This window comes from Heterodontus francisci, chromosome 13, assembly GCF_036365525.1.
Source record: "Heterodontus francisci isolate sHetFra1 chromosome 13, sHetFra1.hap1, whole genome shotgun sequence".
Taxonomy (NCBI): domain Eukaryota; kingdom Metazoa; phylum Chordata; class Chondrichthyes; order Heterodontiformes; family Heterodontidae; genus Heterodontus; species Heterodontus francisci.
The window spans coordinates 111,662,580-111,685,817 of NC_090383.1; the positions used below are offsets into that span (position 1 = coordinate 111,662,580).

The 23,238-nt window shown below is 44.0% G+C and overlaps 1 protein-coding gene across 1 annotated transcript in view; it reads left to right on the forward strand.

Annotated features, from left to right (window-relative positions):
- Positions 1-23,238, forward strand: part of tspan33b (tetraspanin 33b) — a 49,246-nt gene that overhangs the window by 17,108 nt on the left and 8,900 nt on the right. Inside the window, exons 2-5 of the mRNA XM_068044164.1 lie at positions 5,964-6,021; positions 8,069-8,196; positions 12,070-12,144; positions 13,712-13,807. Coding sequence (XP_067900265.1) covers positions 5,964-6,021; positions 8,069-8,196; positions 12,070-12,144; positions 13,712-13,807 — 357 coding nt within the window. The remainder of the gene's footprint in view (positions 1-5,963; positions 6,022-8,068; positions 8,197-12,069; positions 12,145-13,711; positions 13,808-23,238) is intronic.

The window sequence follows — 23,238 nt, forward strand, 5'->3', positions numbered from 1 at the left end:
ACACCCTCCTGTCCCTGATCATTGGCCATCTCTAATGACCTCCTTGCTCTAAGAGGTGTGACTGCCTCCTGGAACAAAGTATCCAGGTAACTCTCCCCCTCCCTGATGCTCTGCAATATCTGCAATTCAGTCTCCAGCTCAGCAGTTTTGAGCTGAAGTCGTGCAAGCTGCAGACACTGACTGCAGACATGGTTGTCCGGGATTGCAGTGCATTCCACAGTTTCCACATGCTGCAGCTGCAGCACAACATCAGCCCTGCCATCTCCGTACAATCTTTTTTGTCAGATAGTTAATCATTCAAGCTGAAGGAATGGAAAGTTGCACTCACATATCTTGGAGTCAGAGTAAGAAGACTCACCAACTGCTGGAGGTTGAAAAAGATAGGAAAAGGAGCCTCTCTTTCCCCCTCTGCACCAAATTCCCACGTGCACCAAATTTCCAAATTCACTCTGGCAAACGTCTCACTCAGGCAACTGTCTCTTGCCCAACTGCGTCCCCTCACTCACTGGTTCAGCTAAGAAACTGGTCTGCTTTATATAAGGATATAGGCCCCACTCCACCTCTTACTACCTGCTATTTACATGCCGGTAGAAGATTTTTGGATTCCCTTTTATGTTGACTGCCTCATACTCTCTCTTTGCCAGCCTTAGTTTCCTCTTCATCTCCCCTCTCAACTTATTGTATTTGGTCTGATTCTCACTTGAAGAATTCACCTAACATACCTCATACACCCTCTTTTTTTCATTTCATCGTAATCTCAATCTCCCTCGTCATCCAAGGAGCTCTGTTATTGGTTCCCCTACCTTCCACCCTTGTTGGAATGTACCTAGCCGGTACCTGAAGCATCTCTTCCTTAAACATAATCCATTGTTCCATTCCAGTTTGGCCAGTCTTTGGTTCCATTTTACCCTGGCTAGATCCCTTCGCATTGCATTGAAATTAGCCCTCTTCCAATCTAGACTATCTAGCTTATATCGTTCCTTGCTTTTTTACATTACAAGTCTAAACCTTATGATGCGATGATCACTCTTACCCAAGTGCTCAACCACAGGCACTTGGTCCACTTGGCCCACCTCATTTCCCAGCACCAGACCAATAAAGCCTCCTTTCTAGTTGGGCTGAGAACGTACTGATCAAGGAAGTTCTCCTGAACACATTTCAGAAATTCCTCTCCCTCCTTTCCCTTTACTCTAAAATTATTCCAATCAATATTTGGGTAAATAAAGTCCCCCAATATCACCACTCTATAATTCTTGTGCATCTGTTATTTCCCTGCAGATTTGCTCCTCTCTCTCTCTCTCTCTCTCTCACTCTCACTATTTGGAGGCCTATAGAATACCCCTAGTAGTGTGATCATACCCTTTTTGCTTCTCAACTCTAACCAAATGGATTCAGTCCTTGTCCACTCAAGGACATCCCCCTTTCCAAAACTACAATGCCTTTCCTAATCAGCACTGCCACCCCATCACCTTTTTTTTCCTTCTCTGTCTTTATATCCTTGTATATTAATCACCCAGTCCTCACCATTTTTAAGCCATGTTTCCAGTATTGCCACTATATGATATTCGCATAATGCTATTTGTGTTTGTATCTCACCAACCTTATTCATCACACTTTGTGCATTTACATACATGCATGCACCTTTACACATTTTATAATAAAGTATATTTTTGGAAAAAAATATACAAATTAAACAGCTTAAAGGGACCTGGCCCAGTTTAGCCCTACTGACCCATACAGATCAAAAAATCAGTAAAATCTACAGTGTGCAATTCAACTCCATCTTTGTAACACATACTGTCAAACAGGGCATCGCCAGGATCAACTTTATGCTCAGATAAATATTCCCACTTTGCACACAACAAAAACATCTTCACTTGCAGTTTCTGATATTTCATTATTACAATGCATAAAATCTGCATATTTTGGCCACTTGCTTTTATGCAATTTTATGTTATAATTCTTAACCTTCATGGTTGTAATTCCTAAATTTCACTACACTTCAAAAATACTTTGTTGCTGCTTTTGGATGTCCTGAGGTCATGGAAGGTGCTATAGAAACACAAGTCTGTCTTGCTTTTGTTGTGCACATGTTTTGTATTCAGTCTTTTATGATTTCACCAGATGCCACCTTACAACTCAGCAGAGAATGAAAGTGATTGAGCTGGCTGCCTGAATATCTCACTGTCAACCCGTGGGCCCCTTCTGTCTGACTGTCCTGTTCTATTTATCTGTGTATCCTCATACCCATGTAGGGTTGCCAACTCTGGGTGAAGTCATCCCTGGAGGTTTGATCACATGACATTCTGACCATATGATATTCAACCATGCAATGCCAGATCATGTGACATCTAAGTAGCCGACTGACTTCTACCAACAGTATCACATTTATCTTGTAAAGCCTGTCGTTGAATATCTTTGCTTGTGGTTTTGTGCCAACAGCTGTTGTGCAACGACTTCCAAGAGCCAGGAGGCCTCACGTTAGCAGATGAAGCGAGGAACTGCTCGCCTCAGAGACCTCCTCCTCCTCCTCCCATTTCGGAGCTGTCAGAGACGCCAGGGGCATATCAGGGTATTACAGGGAGAACTGCCAGGTCATATCAGGGTAACACATCAAAAGACGACCCTGTTGGTGTCTGATATACATTTTAGACAATTCTGAGCAGTGCTCGCAAAATGCAGAATATCTGCTCCAAAAGCTAAAAGTTGCCAGCCTGGCCCAGTTGGAGAGTTCAGAGAGCAGAGCCTGCTGGATGAGTTTTGGTGATTTAATCCACATTCCTGCTCTTACCTCTGATTACAGCTCCAAAATATAATGCTGCTTTAAGCATAAACACAACAGTGGGTTTACACTGTGAGTTCAGCGAGACTCCTTGATTGGCAGCACCCGTGATTCCCAAGCCCTCCAATGCCTGACTCTCCAGCCTCCTTCCAACTGCATTGCACGCAGCTCAGGCTCTCTCAAAGTAATGTCACAGGGGTGGGTGGGGGGTGCACTACAGTGAGAATTTTAGATCTCTGATCTTCTGAACTATTGGAGGCAGCACTCGGGATAGGAGCTCCTGATTCCAGGAAACTCCCAGTCATTCCGGGAAGATTGGAAACCTATGCCTATGTTTCCCACCAAAAATAATAGTGTGTTCTTCTGTAACACCTTCTGATGGGATGTAATTCTGCTGTACGACCCCTAGTTTCCAATATTACGATGTATCCTCTGGAAGGCACACATTTTCTTTTTAAATTAAGTACTTTGGAAACACAGCAGCATGTGATGTGAAGGATACACATTTCTAGGGACTTGTTAGTGCGTGAGCATCTGTAGTATTTAAAGGCAGGGAGTATCTGGTTATTCAAGGCATGTGGAACCTCTGCTCAGAGATGCCTATGAGGTTGAGCATTCATGGCAAAGCAGTCTAGAGAGGTCAGTTTAGAGTTAGGAAGCAAGCAGAAGAAAAACAGGAAGAAGAAAGTATCCTTTAGTGTTCAGCAATTTACAACATTTGTAATACATAAAACCACACAAAGGAAATCAGTTGAAAACCTCCTAATTCTCCATCAGAATCCAGTCTCACTTTATAGCAAATTTTTGATTCCCGTTTTCCTTCAGCCTTTACCACAATTCCGTAACTTTGCCACCAATTCCACCCCATCTGCAGCAACTGTTTGGGGTCAAACCAGATTGTTAGCAAGATCAGTGTTTGATTCAACCCTGAGCAAAGTTTCTGATGTCATATCCTCTCTATCATAAATACCTACTTACAATTACATAACATTGGAATTCCTCTCAAAACCTCTTTACCTCTTTCCGCTCCTTGAAGACCTTCCTTTTAAACTCACCTCTTTGACTAACCGTCTGGATATCCTTACTATTATCGCCTTTGGTTTTCCATCCATTTTGTTCATTCTATTTCTGTGAAGGACTCTGAGACATTTTCTATGTTAAAGCCTCTAAATAAATGCAATTTGTTGTTGCTAACCATGGAGAGAAGTCATTAAACAGTAACGTAGCAGTTGCCCCTCTTAATTCATCAGTCTCCCATATCTGTTGAATGTGTTTCCCCAACCCTCCGTAGGTCTTCTGAGGCCATTGTCATTTACTACCCAAGACGGTGGGGAATTAACCTGCTTTCAAGTGCTCCTACTGCTGTTCTTAGAACCTCCAGCAGGAAGTGCACAAGAGCAACCTGGGTGCATTGTCCTGGGAAGTGCACATCTGCAGACAACAGTTTAAGAGAAAATCAGGTTCAGCTGTGATGGCCTGCACAGTTGACTAGTCTTTCAACATTCACGGTTTCGGATCAGAAAGTGCACTTAGGTGAGGTAATGGAGGCCTGCCAATGCTCATATAGAGTCAGCACCTTCAAGAGGAGGGGATAGAAAAATAGTTTGAAAAGCAAATGAACATCATAATCCAACAGAGGTGAATGTGGAAAAAGGTCTGGGAGTCATAGACTCATCATTTTCAATATCTAGATAATCTGAAAAAGCAATTTAAAGAGATAATAGAATTTTGGGATGTGTAATCAGATCAGTAGAATACAAGCCTACAGAGATTATAGTAAGATTTTATAATGCACTAGGAAGACCACACTTGGAGCATTGTGTTAAGTTAGGCACACCACATTACATAAAAGATGTGTAGGCAGCAAGGAGATACAAAGAAAAACAACAGTATTGATCCTAAGTGTAAGGGAGACAAGCTTTGAGAAAAGAATGGAGGATAGAAAAGACAAGTTGAGAAGGCTGTTGAAAAAGCGTACGGGATCTTTGGCTTTACAAACAGAGGCATAAAGTAGATTGTATCCTTAATGTTCAGTGGGAAAGAAGTGATGCTAAACTCTAAGTCATTGGTCAAAGCCCAGCTGCAGTAATGTGCACTAAAAAAAAGATATATTTATGTAGCACTTTATAGCCAATGAAATACTTTTGAAGGGTAAGATGTAGCATCTAATTTGCATACAGCAAGCCCACAAATAGCAATGTAATAACAACCATATAAATTGTGATGTTGATTGAGGGATAAACATTGGCCAAGACACTGGGGAGAACGCCCCTGCTTTTCCACAAAATAGTGCCATGGGATATTTTACATCCATCTGAGAGGGCAGACAGGGCTTCAGTTTACATCTCATCTGAAAGACAGCACCTCTAACAATGCAGCACACTAGGGTATCAGCCAAGACACTTGTGCTTGTCCAAAAGTGGGATTTGAACCCACAACCTTTCAAGTCAGAGGCAACAGTGCAACCAACTGAGCCACTTTCTAAAAAGATGGCAATAGTTGCTTTAATAATAACTTTCAAAAGTGAATTGGACAAATACTGGAAGGGGGAAAATTTGCAGGGCAAACAGGGAAAGGATAGGGGAGTAGAACTAATTGGCGAGCTCCTTCAAAGAGCTGGGACAGCCATGATGAGCCAACTGGCCTCTTTCTATGCTATAGATTACACAGGGCAATCAGTGTCTGTGGAACTTTGCCATAGTAAGGGTTGGTTTGTCCAGGAAAGCAGGGGAGAAGTTCTTTATATTTCCTAGAGATGTCTCCATTCGTCTGTGTTATCTATATGGAGCAGCAGCAAAAGCTGAAAGGATTTGGGGCTATGTTCAGAAAGATTAATTTCTTTTTGCATGCTACAGGATATCAAGATTCAGATTTGGCAGAGAGCTGCAGATATCGCTTACTTTTCTGTGGATTTGGAGTTATTCCAGTGCTGCGTGGCTCTCGCTACACAATGTTGTCTATGTTGCATGGCATGTTAATTAAGTATCTGTACTTTAAAGCTATATTAATCACTTGGTGCAATGCAACCATCTCCTGTCATGCCTTTTGCTAGTACCATTTGAAAGCTGCAAAAAAAAATCTGGTTTTGATAAGTATTTGCTGTGCTTCTGGTTAAGTGAGCAGAGGTGACTGATATGTTAACCTTTGATGTTCATCCATCTCTTTATTTATTGCCTTGCAGATCATCTCATTGGTGATTGTTGCCATTGGAGTATATGCTAAGATTCAGAAAGCCACAGGTAGGTGAGAAGCTTTCCCTTCACTCTGTGATATGGACAATAGGTTCAGAGATTCTCCAAAGCCCTGCATTGGGCAACTTGGGATTTCCAAGTAGCTATAACTCCTAAACTTCATAGCAACTCCTGTATTCTACGCCTATACCAGCAATGGTAGTGTGGTAGGGTGTATGTTCTAAACATAAACAGAGCATCTCTTCAATGAAGGTCAAATATAGCAGTTTTGCATATAGCTGAGCACAAACTGCTGGAGTGGAGATGACTTATAGCAGTTCAATATTCATGCTAGATGCAAGGAGATTATCTCTGCTGTGAAGGTCAGTTATACTGATTCCATGTGTCTCCTAAGTTTAGGGAACTCTGTCTCCCAACGAATGCATGTCTTACATGAGGTTCAAAGATTCACACCTTACAGTACCATAAATACATAAAAAAGCACCCTCCAACCCATTATGGAAGTCCAAGTGAGGAAGCAATGCCCAACTATTTTGTATTTTGATTTTTTATATTAATTGGGATAGCAGGGTAGGGGTTTGACATCAGAGTCTTGAAATTGGATTACATCCATCTAAAAACACCTACAGTCCAAATGTAACACCATCCAACTATTTCTTGAATGATTCCAGGTTTTTTGATTGCCCTACTACTGAAAGTGTGAGAAAAAGACTAGCAGGATATTTGGGCAGGATAGGAATAGTTACTCAAATAAGAGTTATGTTCACAAATGTATGTAGCATATGAAATAAAACAAATAAGTTAGAAGCACAAATTCAGCTTAAAGGATATGATTTAATAGCCATTACAGATACTGGCTACATTTGGAGCATGATTGTGGTCTAAATATTCCTGGCTATAGGATCCTTAGAAAGGTCAGAGGCATCGGGGAAGGAGGGGGAATAGCAATGTTGATAAAAGACAGTATTCCAGTGAGAGAAAGAAGGGATTTCAGTAAGGGTGACCGGGCAGGAGTTCTGGTGGGAGTTGTCTATGGGCCTGCATGGGTGGTCGGGGGTTGTTAGATAAATTTATTTAGAATTTATTTATTTATTTAGAGATACAGCACTGAAACAGGCCCTTCGGCCCACCAAGTCTGTGCCGACCAAGAACCACCCATTTATACTAACCCTACACTAATCCCATATTCCCTACCACCTACCTACACTAGGGGCAATTTACAACGGCCCATTTACCTATCAACCTGCAAGTCTTTGGCATGTGGGAGGAAACCGGAGCACCCGGCGAAAACCCACACGGTCACAGGGAGAACTTGCAAACTCCGCACAGGCAGTACCCGGAATCGAACCCGGGTCCCTGGAGCTGTGAGGCTGCGGTGCTAACCACTGCACCACTGTGCCGCCCATGTCATAGAAATATGGAGCAAAACATATTTGGTTATAATGGGAAATTTCCACATTTAAAAAATGAATTCTTGAGATGAGGGCATTGATAGCTAGGCCAGCATTTATTGCCCATCCTAATGTGGTGTGGTACAACTGAGTGGCTTGCTAGACCACTTTAGAGGGCGGCTAAGAGTTATCTAGAGTCACATATAGGCCATATGAGGTAATGAGGTTAGGTTTCCTTCCTAACATTCATAAGAAACATAGGAAACATAAGAAATAGAAGCAGGAGTAGGCAATTCGGCCCTCCGAGCCATTCAACTAGATCACGGCTGATATTCTACCTCAACGCCATTTTCCTGCATTATTCCCATATCCCTTGATATTTTTAATATCTAGAAATCTATCAATCTTTGTCTTGAACATGCTCAATGACTGCGCCTCAACAGCCCTCTGGGGCAGAGAATTCCAAAGATTCACCACCTTCTGAGTGAAGAAATTCTTCCTCATCTCAGTCCTAGATTGCCAATCTCTTACTCTGAGACTGTGTCCCTGGTACTACACATCCCCCGATTTCTATTGAAGTCAATGGAAGTAGAAATGGGGAGAGATGTAAAATAGACTGTCAACATGTCATCATCCATTTTGTACAAAGTCAGGATCTATTCCATTAAGTCCATGGAATGATTGCCCCTTTGGTTTTCTTACAGACGCTGTGCGGGATACCTTTGTAATTGATCCTGCGATAATTATGATTGTGGTTGGAGCCGTTATGTTTTTAATCACCTTCTGTGGCTGCATTGGGGCCTTGCGAGAAAACATTGTGCTACTGCAAGTGGTGAGTTTAGAGAAGCACAGCCGTGTTTGAAATATCCATATCCATAAAACATCAGTGCATAACTGTGGGCATTTCAAAAGGAGCAGTTTTAGACCTTCCCACTGGTAGGCTACTGCACCACATCAGTGGTAAACATACTGGAGAGGCTCCATTGAAAACATGGGATTATAGACAGGCCAAATCTGCAGCTATGCAGATCCAGAAAAACACACAACCTGCTAAGTATGTTAAACTTTCCTTCCCCCTTTTTATGCTTTCTACTTTTGTTTTAGTACCATTCACTATATTTTCCTCCTGACTCGGGCAGAGACATGATTCGACAGGTTCCAGACACTCTTCAGAACCTCATGGTCTTTTCTGAGGCGAGTGGCTGGAGAATGAGTACTGACAAAAGTATTTGCATGTGGGGCTGTCATAGCAGAGTTCAAACCTCTCCACACAAATGTACTTTTCAGCAGGAATCCTTGGATAACAATTAGGATCAGGAACCTTTGCTGATGGTGACTAATTAGCACAAAGGTGTCTGTTTGCTGTAGTTAATTGCACTCTCACCTGTCTGTCAACAGGTTGAAGGTTCAAGCCTATTCTGGGCTTTACGTGCATACTCCAGGCCGGTGGGGTGGGGGGGCAACTGTGGCTCTGGAGCTGCGTGCAGTCTTTTAACATCTCATTTGTGGCTCCCAACCCTTTCCAGTTGTATCCCATGAAAAAAAAATCTAAAACAATGAACTCAAAAAAATTATTGTTTTTATTGTGGGGTTAAAAAGCTAATCATTAGGCTGCACTTTATCGTTTCAATTGATAATTGTAATTAAAAAGATCATCATGCTCTAAATAAACGTGTTTGAGTGGTATAACTACACCATAGATAATGCCTTTGGCTTGAGGACCAGGTTTAATGGTTGCAACCATTATTATTTTTAATAAAGCTGAGACAATAAATTACTCTGAATGTACTATTAGAAACTAGTTTTTGATCATGAGAATCAATAGCCGAAAAAATTGACTTAATTCCACGCGGTTTAAGTTATGATTTGTTTTAAAGATAACTTTACTGACAAAAGTATAGTAAATAAAGTCAAAAAGGATGATAATTCAGAGCTAGGTCTATTTTAATTGTAATTTTTTTTCTATTGATACAGAAATTCAATACATGTATTTTATTTATTATATACGTAAATTTTGCATTCTACCGGAGACACTTGACAATTTGCCAAGTATTTGGCTTAAAAATGCTGAAATTTCGTCTTGTGGCTCCCAATATTTTGTAATTTAGGCAAATTTTTTTTCAAAGGCTCTTCAGGTAAAGAAGATTGCTGACCCCTGCATGAGGCTGACACTTTAGTGCAGTAAGGAGGCAGTGCTGTCTCAATCAATGGAATCAGTCTGTTCCTTTCTATCCTGTCCCATCTTTCATAATTTTAAGCACTTTCATCATATCGCTTGAGCACAAAAATCAAGGCTGGAATTATAGTGCAGAACTGAGGGAGTGCTGCACTGTCGGAGGTGCCGTCTTTCGGATGAAGCATTAAACCGAGGCCCCGTCTGCCCTCTCAGGTGGATGTAAAAGATCCCATGGCACTATTTCAAAGAAGAGTAGGTTGTCCTGGCCATTATGTATTCCTCAATCAACATAACAAAATAGCGGATTATCTGGTCATTACCACATTTCTGTTTTTGGGAGCTTCCTGTGCGCAAATTGGCTGCTGCGCTTCTTACGTTACAACAGTGACTACACTTCTCAAGTACTTCATTGGCTGTAAAGCAGTTTGCGACTTTCTGTGATCATGAAAGGCGCTATATAAATGCAAGACTTTTTTTTATAATGTTTGTTCAGCGTGAGAAGGATGGGCCCTAATAGAAAGGTTACAAAGTCAGAATGGGCCTAAGACTAGCCACCTGCCATTCTGGTCAGGAGTGCACCTTGTCTTGTTTGATTAAGGCTACCCCTGATCTGTTGTACAGCCACAACTGACAGTCTTGGTGATTGTCAGGCAAGCCCCCCACCTACCAAGACCGAGGCACACATTATTTCGCCACATGAACACTAAAACTTAAAATTGCAAGCCCCTGACTGGAAAGACATTTGCATAGTAACAGACCGTGTTGGATCAAGGGACAAAGGGCCATGCCCTCACTCATTCAACCAACAATGAACGTTTGATTACCAGATGTCGAAGATGGGGGGAGATAGCATTCCAGGTTGCCTGCTAAGATAGCAGAATCCACAAACACAGAAGAAGTGGTCAGACTAGTTTTAGTCACATGACTAGCAGGCTGTTGAGTTTTGAACATCCAACAAGGGATTTTGAACTCAGAAAGCCATGTGATCCTGGAACTGAAGCAAGAATTACCCCCTCTCCTGTTCCGCCTGCCTCCATCTCTTTCCCACAGAACTGAATCTTGTGAAAACATGTGAACCTCAAAGAGAGAAAAGTCTCCTACGTGAACAAGGTTTAAAAGGAACACTGGGCCCCGACAAACAACAAAACTACCTACAATCAAGTGAGCTCGAAGCACTGTAAACCAGAGACTCTTCTGATATTGCCTCAAACCCCTCTCTACTATATTTTCCTCTTCTCTTTTCTATCCCTATCTGCATTTGTATATCGCATGTGCATGATAGCGTGGGCTTGTCGTATATCCGTAGGCGTGAACCAAATTAGAGTTTAAGTTTAAGATTTAATAAATTTCATCTTTCTCCATTAAACCTGAGAAAACCTCGTGTGTTGGTTTCTTTGCCTTATAATTGGAAAGTTGCGAACAAAGATTCACAAAGGGGGAGCTCAAAACACAGTGTGTGTTTAAAATTAAGCCCAGTTACAATAAGACCAGGTGAAGATAGTAACAGTCCCCGAGATACCATTCTCACTTGGTCTTAACAGTGATGATTAGCTACAAAACACAAGCACAGAACATTCTCTGCTGCACATAAGCATTATTTCTGTGTCTTCTGCATTGTGGAGATAAGTAGGTGGTAGTGAAGGGAACCCTTCCTTCCTGTGGCAGTCTGCTTTCTCTATCCTGTAACCTTTACTGTTCAAATAAAGTATCTCCTTGCTGACTTTTTTTCTGACTTTGGCTGACCTTCCACCCTTTTATGCTTTTTTCAGCCATGTGTGGTTGAGTCACAAGAAGTGGCTGATGAATTATTAATGCGAGAAATCTTTTTCTGGCCTCAGCTCAATTCACTCCCTTCTTTCCTTATAGCAATATTAGACATTGGGATTGAGATCTACCCCTTCACAGGTATAGCCCGACACCCTGCCTTCCGTCTGTCATGCTCCCAGTCCCCGGAGCTCCTTGATCTTGTACTTCAAAGGCCCTGCTCATTCCTATCTGTCCTGCTTTGTAAAGTGCCAGCCTCTCTAGTCACATATCTTCACGGACTGCAGTGGGAGTGTGAAGCTTGAACATTCTGCAGGTACAATGAACCAACAATGCTGATAGAATTATGCTGCATAAACATGTGAAGTTTTGATGTTGACATTAATCCCATCAAGTATATTTTAGGGATCAGTAGCTATGGTGTTTTCCCTGCCTACAGTGCCAACCACAACCTGCCAAGCAGAAAGGCAAGATTTCAGGCCATTGTTACAATATGTGATGAAGGTTATTCTCTTCTGAACTGCAACACCAATACCTACTCTATAATGAGTGACCATTTGAAATCCCACAGTTATCAAATACTTTGCACATAGCATAATTTTCTGACACAGTTCCACAATTCTGCACAAGGACTCTCGGTAACTGTGAAAATGCGGGTGTACGAGGACACCTGAGAGATAATAAATCACTTGCCATAACAATAGTCAGTACTGCTCTAACTACTCTGTCACAAACATGGCTTTGTGAATTTTATTTTCTTCACAGTTTTCGGTGAGCCTGACGGTCCTTTTCTTGGTACAGTTGGCGGTTGGAGTCCTGGGATTTGTCTACTCTGATAAGGTAATCGTACGGTGGGCATGCAGTGCTGGGTTGGAAGTTCCCTCCTGGATCATGAAAGCATCAGGACTAGCAATATGGGTTGTCAAGAGATTCTCCGAGTGCCCCGTGAACAGTTCCAATGCACTGTATTACATAGCTTCCTTTCTTCCTTAAGACTCACAAAGAATCTCATGCCCAATCAATGGAGCTATTCTGCCTCTGCTCACATCTGATAAAGAGGTCTTGTAGCCTTGTTTTGTTCTTACCTGACATTTTTTAACAAAAATTGTGTGACCCTGTTTCAATTGCCTTCTATAAACTGGTGAAAGCTTGAAGAGGCTGGGGCGCTTCTCTCTAGAAAAGAGAAGGCTGAGGGGTGGCATGATAGAGGTTTTTAATATTGTGAAAGAATTTGATGGGGTAGATGTAGAGAAGATGTTTCCACTTGTGGGGAAGTCTAAGACTAAGGGTCTTGAGTATGAGATAGTTACTAATAAATTCAATAAGGAATTCTGGAGAAACGTCTTTACACAGAGAGTGGTTCGAATGTGGAACTCAATACCACAAGGAATAGTTGTAGTGAATAGTATAGATGCATTTACGGGGAAACTAGACAAGGACATGGGAGAAAGGGAGGGGAGGATATGCTGATAAGTTTAGATGAAGTAAAGTGGGTGGAGGCTTATGTGGAGCATAAATGCCTAAGATCTGTTTCTGTTCTGCAAAGTCTATGTAATTCAAATCGATGTAAAGAGTTATATTGCAGTCAGATCGAGCAACAATTAAGGAAAGCTTTGGCCTTATACAGACCTGGTTTGGAGGTTTTTATTTTCTTTCTAGCTCAGCATGTTATACTCTTACCTCAGAGATGGAAAATTCAGGTAATGCTACATTGCTGGATGTGCCATCTTTTGGAAGATACATTAAACCATTGTCTACTTGTTCTGATGGTTCGTATGGACATAAAACGCCCAACGGTTCAATTCAAAGAAGAGCCAAGGGGTTCTCCTGATGACCCTCAGGAGAAATATAATCAAAAATATTTTACTGGCTGGTGAGGGGAGAAGAGGATTAAATGTGCTGCACCGTGACATATTGGTGTTCCCTTGAAATTCCCCTGCTGTTCTTCAAAATAGCATCCTGGCATCCTTTACATCACCTGAGCAAGAAGATAAGGCCTCAGTTTAATACCTCATCTGAAAGGCAGCACCTCTGACAGTGCAGCACTCTCACAATACTGTGCTGACATGTCAGTTTAGATTGTGCGCTCAAGTCTCTAGAGTGGGACTTGAACCCACAACCTTCTAATTCAGAGGCAAGAGTGCTACTAACTGAGTAATGCTGACACCTATAAGCTTGTACTTAACATTTAACTTCAAGCTCCAAAAGTTCCTGAAGAGGCTACAGCAGAAATAACTAACATTGCTGCTTCTTACATTCAAAGACACACCTACCCAGAATCTCCAAAACCAGTACCCATTTTTGCCGATTTGATTTTTAATACAAAGACTTTTATGTAAACTATTAATACACTACCCTTGTTGGAATTTCTGACACCAAGCACTTTGATCTTGTCTTCTGTTCATAGGCTGAAGAGACAGTGAGCAAATTCATCAAGAAAGCCATTGTCCATTACAGAGATGATATTGACCTGCAGAATCTAATCGACTATATTCAGAGAGAGGTAATGGCACTAATTATTTTCAGAGTGAGATAGCAGCACTGATTTCTTGTACATTTTGGTTTGTGTTGTATCTTTTCTAGTCCCCCAAATGATTCTTCGGGGGTGATTTCCAATTGCTGGCTGCCCGCAAAAAAAACAGCAGTTGAAAATAGTCTAAAATCATATTGATTCTAAACACAAATTAATCCTGGTTGTATGAATATACAAAGGCAAACACAGAGGAAGTAGCCTTAAAATTGTAGAACATTTCACATCCCTGGGTTTTCCCTATCTGCTACAATCATTTTTTTTTATTTGTTCGGGGGATGTGGGCACGGCTGGTTAGGCCAGCATTTATTGCCCACCCTTAATTGCCCTTGAGAAGGTGGTGATGAGCTGCCTTCTTGAACCACTGCAGTCCTCGGGGTGTAGGTACACCCACAGTGCTGTTAGGGAGGGGGTTCCAGGATTTTGACCCAGTGACAGTGAAGGAACGGCGATATAGTTCCAAGTCAGGATGGTGTGTGGCTTGAAGGGGAACTTGCAGGTGGTGGTGTTCCTGTGCATCTGCTGCCCTTGTCCTTCTAGGTGGTAGAGGTCGTGGGTTTGGAAGGTGCTGTCGAAGGAGCCTTGGTGAGTTGCTGCAGTGCATCTTGTAGATGATACACACTGCTGCCACTGTGCGTCAGTGGCGGAGGGAGTGAATGGTGGATGGGGTTTCAATCAAGTGGGCTGCTTTGCCCTGGATGGTGTTGAGCTTCTTGAGTGTTGTTGGAGCTGAGTCCATGCAGGCAAGTGGAGAGTATTCCTGACTTGTGCCTTGTAAATGGTGGACAGGTATTGGGGAGAATCGCCGCAGAATTCCCAGCCTCTGACCTGCTCTTGTAGCCGCAGCATTTATGTGGCTGGTCCAGTTCAGTTTCTGGTCAATGGTGACCCCAGGATGTTGATAGAAAGGGATTCAGCGATGATAATGCCATTGAACGTCAAGGAGAGATGGTTAGATTCTCTCTTGTTTGAGATAGTCATTGCCTGGCACTTGTGTGGTACGAATGTTACTTGCCACTTATCAGCCCAAGCCTGGATATTGTCCAGGTCTTTCTGCATAGGGACATGGGTTGCTTCAGTATCTGAGGAGTCACAAATGGTGCTGAACATTGTACAATCATCAGCAAACATCCCCACTTCTGACCTTATGATGGAGGGAAGGTCATTGAAGCTAAAGATGGTTGGGCCTATGACATTACCCTGAAGAACTTCTGTAGTGATGTCCTGGAGCTCAGATGATTGACCTCCAACAACCACAATCATCTTCCGTTGTGCTAGGTATGACTCCAACCAACAAACAGTTTCCCCCCTGATTCCCATTGACTCTGGTTTTGCTAGGGCTCCTTAATGCGATACTTGGTCAAATGCTGCCTTGATGTCAAGGGCAGTCACTCTCACCTCACCTCTGGAGTTCAGCTCTTTTGTCCATGTTTGGACTAAGGTTGTAATGAGGTCAGGATCTGAGTGGCCCTGGCGGAACCCAAACTGAGCATCAGGGAACAGGTTATCGCTGAGCAAATACTGCTTGATCGCACTGTCGACGACCCCTTCCATCACTTTGCTGATGATTGGGGGTAGACTGATGGGGCGGTAACTGGCCGGGTTGAATTTGTCCTGCTTTTTGTGCATAGGACATACCTGGGCACTTTTCCACATTGCCAGGTAGATGCCAGTGTTGTAGCTGTAGTGGAACAGCTTTGCTAGGTGCGCGGCTAGTTCTGGAACACAAGTCTTCAGTACTATTGCCGGAATGTTGTCAGGCCCCATAGCCTTTGCAATATCCAATACCTTCAGCTGTTTCTTGATATCACGTGGAGTGAATCAGATTGGCTGACGACTGGCATCTGTGATGCTGGGGACCTCAGGAGGCGCCGAGATGAATTATCCACTCGGCATGGATCGGTACATGGGATTGTGATATTATAGCTATTACGGAAACGTGGTTGAGGGATGGGCAGGACTGGCAGCTCAATGTTCCGGGGTACTGATCTTTCCGGCGTGACAGAGGTGGAGGTAAGAGAGGAGGGGGAGTTGCACTATTGATTAGGGAGGACATCACGGCAGTACTTAGAGAGGATATCCCGGGGGGAAGGTCCAGCGAGGCCATAAGGGTAGAACTTAGAAATAAGAAAGGGGTGATCACTTTTATGGGATTATACTATAGGCCTCCCAATAGTCAGAGGGAATTGGAGGAGCATATATATAATCACAGATAGGTGTAGGAATTATAGGGTTGTAATAGTAGGTGATTTTAACTTCCCTAATATTGACTGGGACTGCCTTAGTGCTAAGGGATCAGATGGGGAAGAATTTGTTAAGTGTGTCCAGGATAGTTTTCTGAAGCAGTACGTGGATGGCCCTACTAGAGAAGGGGCTACACTCGACCTCCTCTGAGGAAATGAGGATGGGCAGGTAGTTGATGTGTCAGTGGGAGAGCACTTTGGGACCAGCGACCATAACTCTATTACCTTCAAGATAGTTATGGAAAAGGATAGGACTGGTCCTCAGGTTGAAATCCTAAATTGGGGGAAGGCTAATTTCGATGGCATCAGACAGGAACTCTCAAAAGTTGAATGGGAGAGGCTTTTTACAGGTAAAGGGACGTCCGGCAAGTGGGAGGCTTTTAAAAGTGAGATAGGAAGAGTTCAGGGCAGGCATGTTCCTGTTAGATGGAAGGGCAAGGCTGGCAGGTTTAGGGAACCTTGGTTGATGAGGGATATTACGGGTCTGGTCAGGGACAAAGAAGGAGGCATATGTCAGGTATAGGCAGCTGGGATCGAGCAAGTCCCTCGAGGAGTATAGGGGATGTAGGAGTACACTTAAGAAAGAAATTAGGAGGGTGAAAAGGGGCCATGAGATTTCCCTGGCAGATAAGATAAAGGAGAAGCCTAAAAGATTCTATAAGTATATTAAGAGTAAAAGGGTAGCTAGGGAGAGAGTAGGTCCCCTTAAGGATCAGTGTGGCAATCTATGTGTGGAGCCACGGGAAATGGGCGAGGTCTTAAATGAATATTTCTTGTCCGTATTTACCGTGGAGAAGGTCATGGAAGCTAGTGAGTTCAAGGGAGGGAACACCGATATCCTGGAGCATATCAACATTACAAAGGAGGAGGTGTTGGAGGTTTTTAAGGTGGATAAATCCCCAGGGCCTGACCAGATGTATCCGAGGATACTATGGGAAGCAAGGGAGGAGATCGCTGGGGCCCTGGCAGAGATTTTTGTATCATGGTTAGCCATGGGTAAGGTAACGGAAGACTGGAGGATAGCTAATGTTGTGCCTTAATTTAAGAAGGGTAGCAGGGATAAACCAGGGAACTACAGTCCGGTGAGCCTTACATCAGTGGTGGGAAAGTTATTGGAAGGGATTCTGACAGACAGGATCTATATGCATCTGGAAAGGCATGGTCTGATTAGGGATAGTCAGTATGGCTTTGTGCGTGGGAAATCATGTCTCACGAATTTGATTGAGTTTTTCGAGGAGGTGACCAAGAGGATTGACGAGGGCAGGGTGATGGACGTTGTCTACATGGACTTTAGCAAGGCGTTTGACAAGGTCCCACATGGTAGGCTGGTCCAGAAGGTTCAAACACCTGGGATCCAGTGTGAGCTAGCAAATTGGATACAAAATTGGCATGGTGATAGGAGTCAGAGGGCGGTAGTGGAGGGTTGTTTTTCAGATTGGAGGCCGGTGACCAGTGGTGTGCCGCAGGGATCGGTGCTGGGCCCTCTGTTGTTTGTCATATATATTAATGACTTGGATGTGAATGTAAGGGGCATGATTAGTAAGTTTGCAGATGACACCAAAATTGGTGGCATAGTGGACAGTGAAGAAGGTTGTCTAAGGTTACAACAGGATATAGATAAACTGGGAAAGTGAGCAAGGGACTGGTAAATGGAATTTAATGCAGACAAGTGGGAACTGATGCATTTTGGAAAGTTAAACCAGGGCAGGACATATACAGTGAATGGCAGGGCCCTGGGGTGTGTTGTTGAACAGAGAGACCTTGGGGTGCAAGTACATAGTTCCCTGAAAGTGGCAACACAGGTAGACAGGGTGGTGAAGAAGGCGTATGGCATGCTTGCCTTCATCAGCCGAGGCATTGAGTACAAGAGTTGGGACGTCATGTTACAGTTGTACATAACGTTGGTTAGGCCGCATTTGGAGTACTGTGTGCAGTTCTGGTCGCCGCACCACAGGAAAGATGTGAATAAGCTTGAGAGGGTGCAGAAAAGATTCACAAGGATGTTGCCTGGTTTGGAGGGCTTGAGTTATAAAGAGAGATTGGATAGGCTGGGTCTGTTTTCCCTGGAGTGAAGGAGGTTGAGAGGGGACATAATAGAGGTAAATAAAATTACGAGAGGCATAGATAGGGTAGATAGCCAGAGTCTGTTTCCCATGGTAGGGGTGACTAAAACTAGAGGGCATAGATTTAAGGTGAGAGGGAGGAGGTTTAAAGGGGATCAAAGAGGTAAATTTTTCACACAAAGAATAGTGGGTAACTGGAATAGCTGCCTGAGGAGGTGGTGGAGGCAGGAACAGTAGCGACATTTAAGAGGCATCTGGACAGGTACTTGAATGAGCAAGGCATAGAGGGATATGGAATTAATGCAGGCAGGTAGGATTAGTATAGATAGGCATTATGGTCGGCATGGACGCGGTGGGCCGAAGGGCCTGTTTCTATGCTGTACGACTCTATGACTCTATGGCACTTCTGGCTGAAGGTGGATGCAAATGCTTCTGCCTTATCTTTTGCACTAATGTGCTGGGTTCCCCCATCATTAAGGAGGGGGATATTTGTGGAGCCACATCCTCCAGTTAGTTGTTTAATTGTCCACCACCATTCACGACTGGATGTGACAGGACTGCAGAGCCTAGATTAGAATTAGAATTAGAACATTAGAACATTACAGCGCAGTACAGGCCCTTCGGCCCTCGATGTTGCACCGACCTGTGAAACCATCTGACCTACACTATTCCATTTTCATCCATATGTCTATCCAATGACCACTTAAATGCCCTTAAAGTTGGCGAGTCTACTACTGTTGCAGGCAGGGCGTTCCACGCCCCTACTACTCTCTGTGTAAAGAAACTACCTCTGACATCTGTCCTATATCTATCACCCCTCAACTTAAAGCTATGTCCCCTCGTGTTTGCCATCACCATCCGAGGAAAAAGACGCTCACTATCCACCCTATCTACCCCTCTGATTATCTTATATGTCTCTATTAAGTCACCTCTCCTCCTCCTTCTCTCCAACGAAAACAACCTCAAGTCCCTCAGCCTTTCCTCGTAAGACCTTCCCTCCATACCAGGCAACATCCTAGTAAATCTCCTCTGCACCCTTTCCATAGCTTCCACATCCTTCCCATAATGTGGTGACCAGAACTGCACGCAATACTCCAGGTGCGGTCTCACCAGAGTTTTGTACAGCTGCAGCATGACCTCGTGGCTCCGAAACTCGATCCCCCTACTAATAAAAGCTAACACACCATATGCCTTCTTAACAGCCCTATTAACCTGGGTAGCAACCTTCAGGGATTTATGCACCTGGACACCAAGATCTCTCTGTTCATCTACACTACCAAGAATCTTCCCATTAGCCCAGTACTCTGCATTCCTGTTACTCCTTCCAAAGTGAATCACCTCGCACTTTTCCGCATTAAACTCCATTTGCCATCTCTCAGCCCAGCCCTGCAGCCTATCTATGTCCCTCTGTACCCTACAACATCCTTCGGCACTATCCACAACTCCACCGACCTTAGTGTCATCCGCAAATTTACTACCCCACCCTTCTACACCCTCTTCCAGGTCATTTATAAAAATGACAAACAGCAGTGGCCCCAAAACAGATCCTTGCGGTACACCACTAGTAACTAAACTCCAGGATGAACATTTGCCATCAACCACCACCCTCTGTCTTCTTTCAGCTAGCCAATTTCTGATCCAAAGCTCTAAATCACTTTCAACCCCATACTTCCGTATTTTCTGCAATAGCCTACCGTGGGGAACCTTATCAAACGCCTTACTGAAATCCATATACACCACATCCACTGCTTTACCCTCATCCACCTGTTTGGTCACCTTCTCGAAAAACTCAATAAGGTTTGTGAGGCACGACCTACCCATCACAAAACCGTGCTGACTATCGCTAATGAACTTATTCTTTTCAAGATGATTATAAATCCTGTCTCTTATAACCTTTTCCAACATTTTACCCACAACCGAAGTAAGGCTCACAGGTCTAGAAGTACCAGGGCTGTCTCTACTCCCCTTCTTGAACAAGGGGACAACATTTGCTATCCTCCAGTCTTCCGGCACTATTCCTGTCGACAATGACGACATAAAGATCAAGGACAAAGGCTCTGCAATCTCCTCCCTAGCTTCCCAGGGAATCCTAGGATAAATCCCATCTGGCCCAGGGGACTTATCTATTTTCACACTTTCCAAAATCACTATCACCAAAGTGCTCACCTACATCTAAATCTAACACCTGGCCGGGTTCATTACCCAGTACCAAATCCAATGTGGCATCGCCCCTGGTTGGCCTGTCTACATACTGTGTCAGAAAACCCTCCTGCACACACTGGACAAAAACTGACCCATCTAAAGTACTCAAACTATAGTATTTCCAGTCGATATTTGGAAAGTTAAAGTCCCCCATAACAACTACCCTGTTACTCTCGCCCCTGTCGAGAATCATCTTCGCTATCCTTTCCTCTACATCTCTGGAACTATTTGGAGGTCTATAAAAGACTCCCAACAGGGTGACCTCACCTCTCTTGTTTCTAACCTCGGCCCATACTACCTCAGTAGACGAGTCCTCAAACGTCCTTTCTGTCGCTGTAATACTCTCCTTGATTAACAATGCCACACCCCCCCCTCTTTTACCATCTTCTCTGTTCTTACTGAAACATCTAAATCCCGGAACCTGCAACATCCATATCTGCCCCTGCTCTACCCATGTCTCCAAAATGACCACTACATCAAGATCCCAGGTACCAACCCATGCTGCAAGCTCACCCACCTTATTCCGGATGCTCCTGGCGTTGAAGTAGACACACTTTAAACCAGGTTCTTGCTTGCCAGTGCCCTCTTGCGTCCTTGTAACCTTATCCCTGACCTCACTACTCTCAACATCCTGTACACTGGCACTACATTTTAGGTTCCCATTCAACCCCCCCGAAGAGCACTAGCAAATCTCCCCCCCAGGATATTGGTACCCCTCTGGTTCAGGTGAAGACCATCCTGTTTGTAGAGGTCCCACCTACCCCAGAAAGAGCCCCAATTATCCAGGAAACCAAAACCCTCCCTCCTACACCATCCCTGCAGCCACGTGTTCAACTCCTCTCTCTCCCTATTCCTCGCTTCGCTATCACGTGGCACAGGCAACAACCCAGAGATAACAACTCTGTTTGTTCTCGCTCTAAGCTTCCACCTTAGCTCCCTGAATTTCTGTCTTAAATCCCCATCTCTCTTCCTACCTATGTCGTTGGTGCCTATGTGGACCACGACGGGGCTGCTCCCCCTCCCCCTTAAGGATCCCAAAAACACGATCCGAGACATCACGAACCCTGGCACCTGGGAGGCAACATACCAACCGTGAGTCTCTCTCGTTCCCACAGAACCTCCTATCTGTTCCCCTAACTATGGAGTCCCCAATGACTAATGCTCTGCTCCTCTTTCCCCTTCCCTTCTGAGCAACAGGGACAGACTCTGTGCCAGATACCTGTACCCCATTGCTTACCCCTGGTAAGTCGTCCCCCACAACAGTATCCAAAACGGTATACCTGTTGTTGAGGGAAACGGCCACAGGGGATCCCTGCACTGCCTGCTGGTTCTCTCTCCCTCCCCTGACGGTAACCCATCTACCTACTTCTTTTACCTGAGGTGTGACTACCTCCCCATAACTCCTCTCAATAACCCCCTCCGCCTCCCGAATGATCCGAAGTTCATCCAGCTCCAGCTCCAGTTCCCTAACGCGGTTCTCGAGGAGCTGGAGTTGGGTGCACTTCCCGCAGATGCAGTCAGCAGGGACACTCTTGGCGACCCTTACCTCCCACATTCTGCAGGAGGAACATACAACTGCCTTAACTTCCATTCCCTCTATTCTAAATTCCCAACAAATCTACTGAAAAACCAAAAAAAATGTCAAAACTTGTTAGGTTAGCAATCCAACAGACAGAACTTCTTAAATAAAAAGCTTACCTTATCAACACAACAGAGTCCTTTTTTTTTGGTTAGAGGAGGAGGGTGGGTGGGAGACACTACACGTGTAGTGTCTCAGGTACAGCCACCACCCAAATATATAGTTTTTACTTACCCAGCAGTCCCCTGGTCCTCCGAAAACAAAAGGGAATTAACTTTTAAACTTCCACTGAAATTGACTTCCCAGCTGTAAGCTCGCTCTCGCACCTCCGTTGGTTGTGGGATCACTTAGCTCTGTCTATAACATGCTGCTTTTGCTGTTTGGCATACAAGTAGTCCTGTGTTGTAGCTTCACCGGGCTGACAACTCATTTTTAGGTATGCCTGATGCTGTTCCTGGCATGCCTTCCTGGAGTCTTCATTGAAACAGGAATAAAAACAAAAAATGCTGGAAATACTCAGCAGGTCTGGTAGCATCTGTGGAGAGAGAAACAGAGTTAACGTTTCAGGTCAGTGACCCTTCATCAGAACTCCAGTCACTGACCTGAAACGTTAACTCTGTTTCTCCCTCCACAGATGCTGCCAGACCTGCTGAGTATTTCCAGCATCTCTTGTTTTTATTTCAGATTTCCAGCATCTGCAGTATTTTGCTTTTAATTCATTGAATCAGGGTTGGTACTCTGGCTTGATGGTAATGGGTAGATTGGGGGATATGCCAGCCATGAGGTTACAGATTGTGGTTCAATACAATTCTGCTGCTGCTGATGGCCCACAGTGCCTCATGTGATGCCCAGTTTTGAGTTGCTATATCTGTTTGCAATCTATCCCATTTAGCATGGTGGTAGTGCCACAAACATGATGGTGGTACCCTCAGTGTGAAGACAGGACTTTGTCTCCACAAGGACTGCGGTGGTCACTCTTACCAATACTGTCATGGACAGATGCATCTGTGACAGGTAGATTGGTGAGGACGAGGTCAAGTAGGTTTTTCCCTCTTGTTGGTTCCCTCACCACCTGCCATAGACTCAGTCTAGCAGCTATGCCCTTTAGGTCTCAGCCAGTAGTGCTGCTACCGAGTCATTCTTGGTGATGGACATTGAAGTCCCCCACCCAGAGTACATTTTGTGCCCTTGCTACCCTCAGTGCTTCTTCCAATTGGTGTTCAACATGGAGAAGCACTGATTTATCAGCCGAGGGGGGGGTGGTAGGGGGTAATCAGCAGGAAGTTTCCTTGTTTGACCTGAATACATTGAGATTTC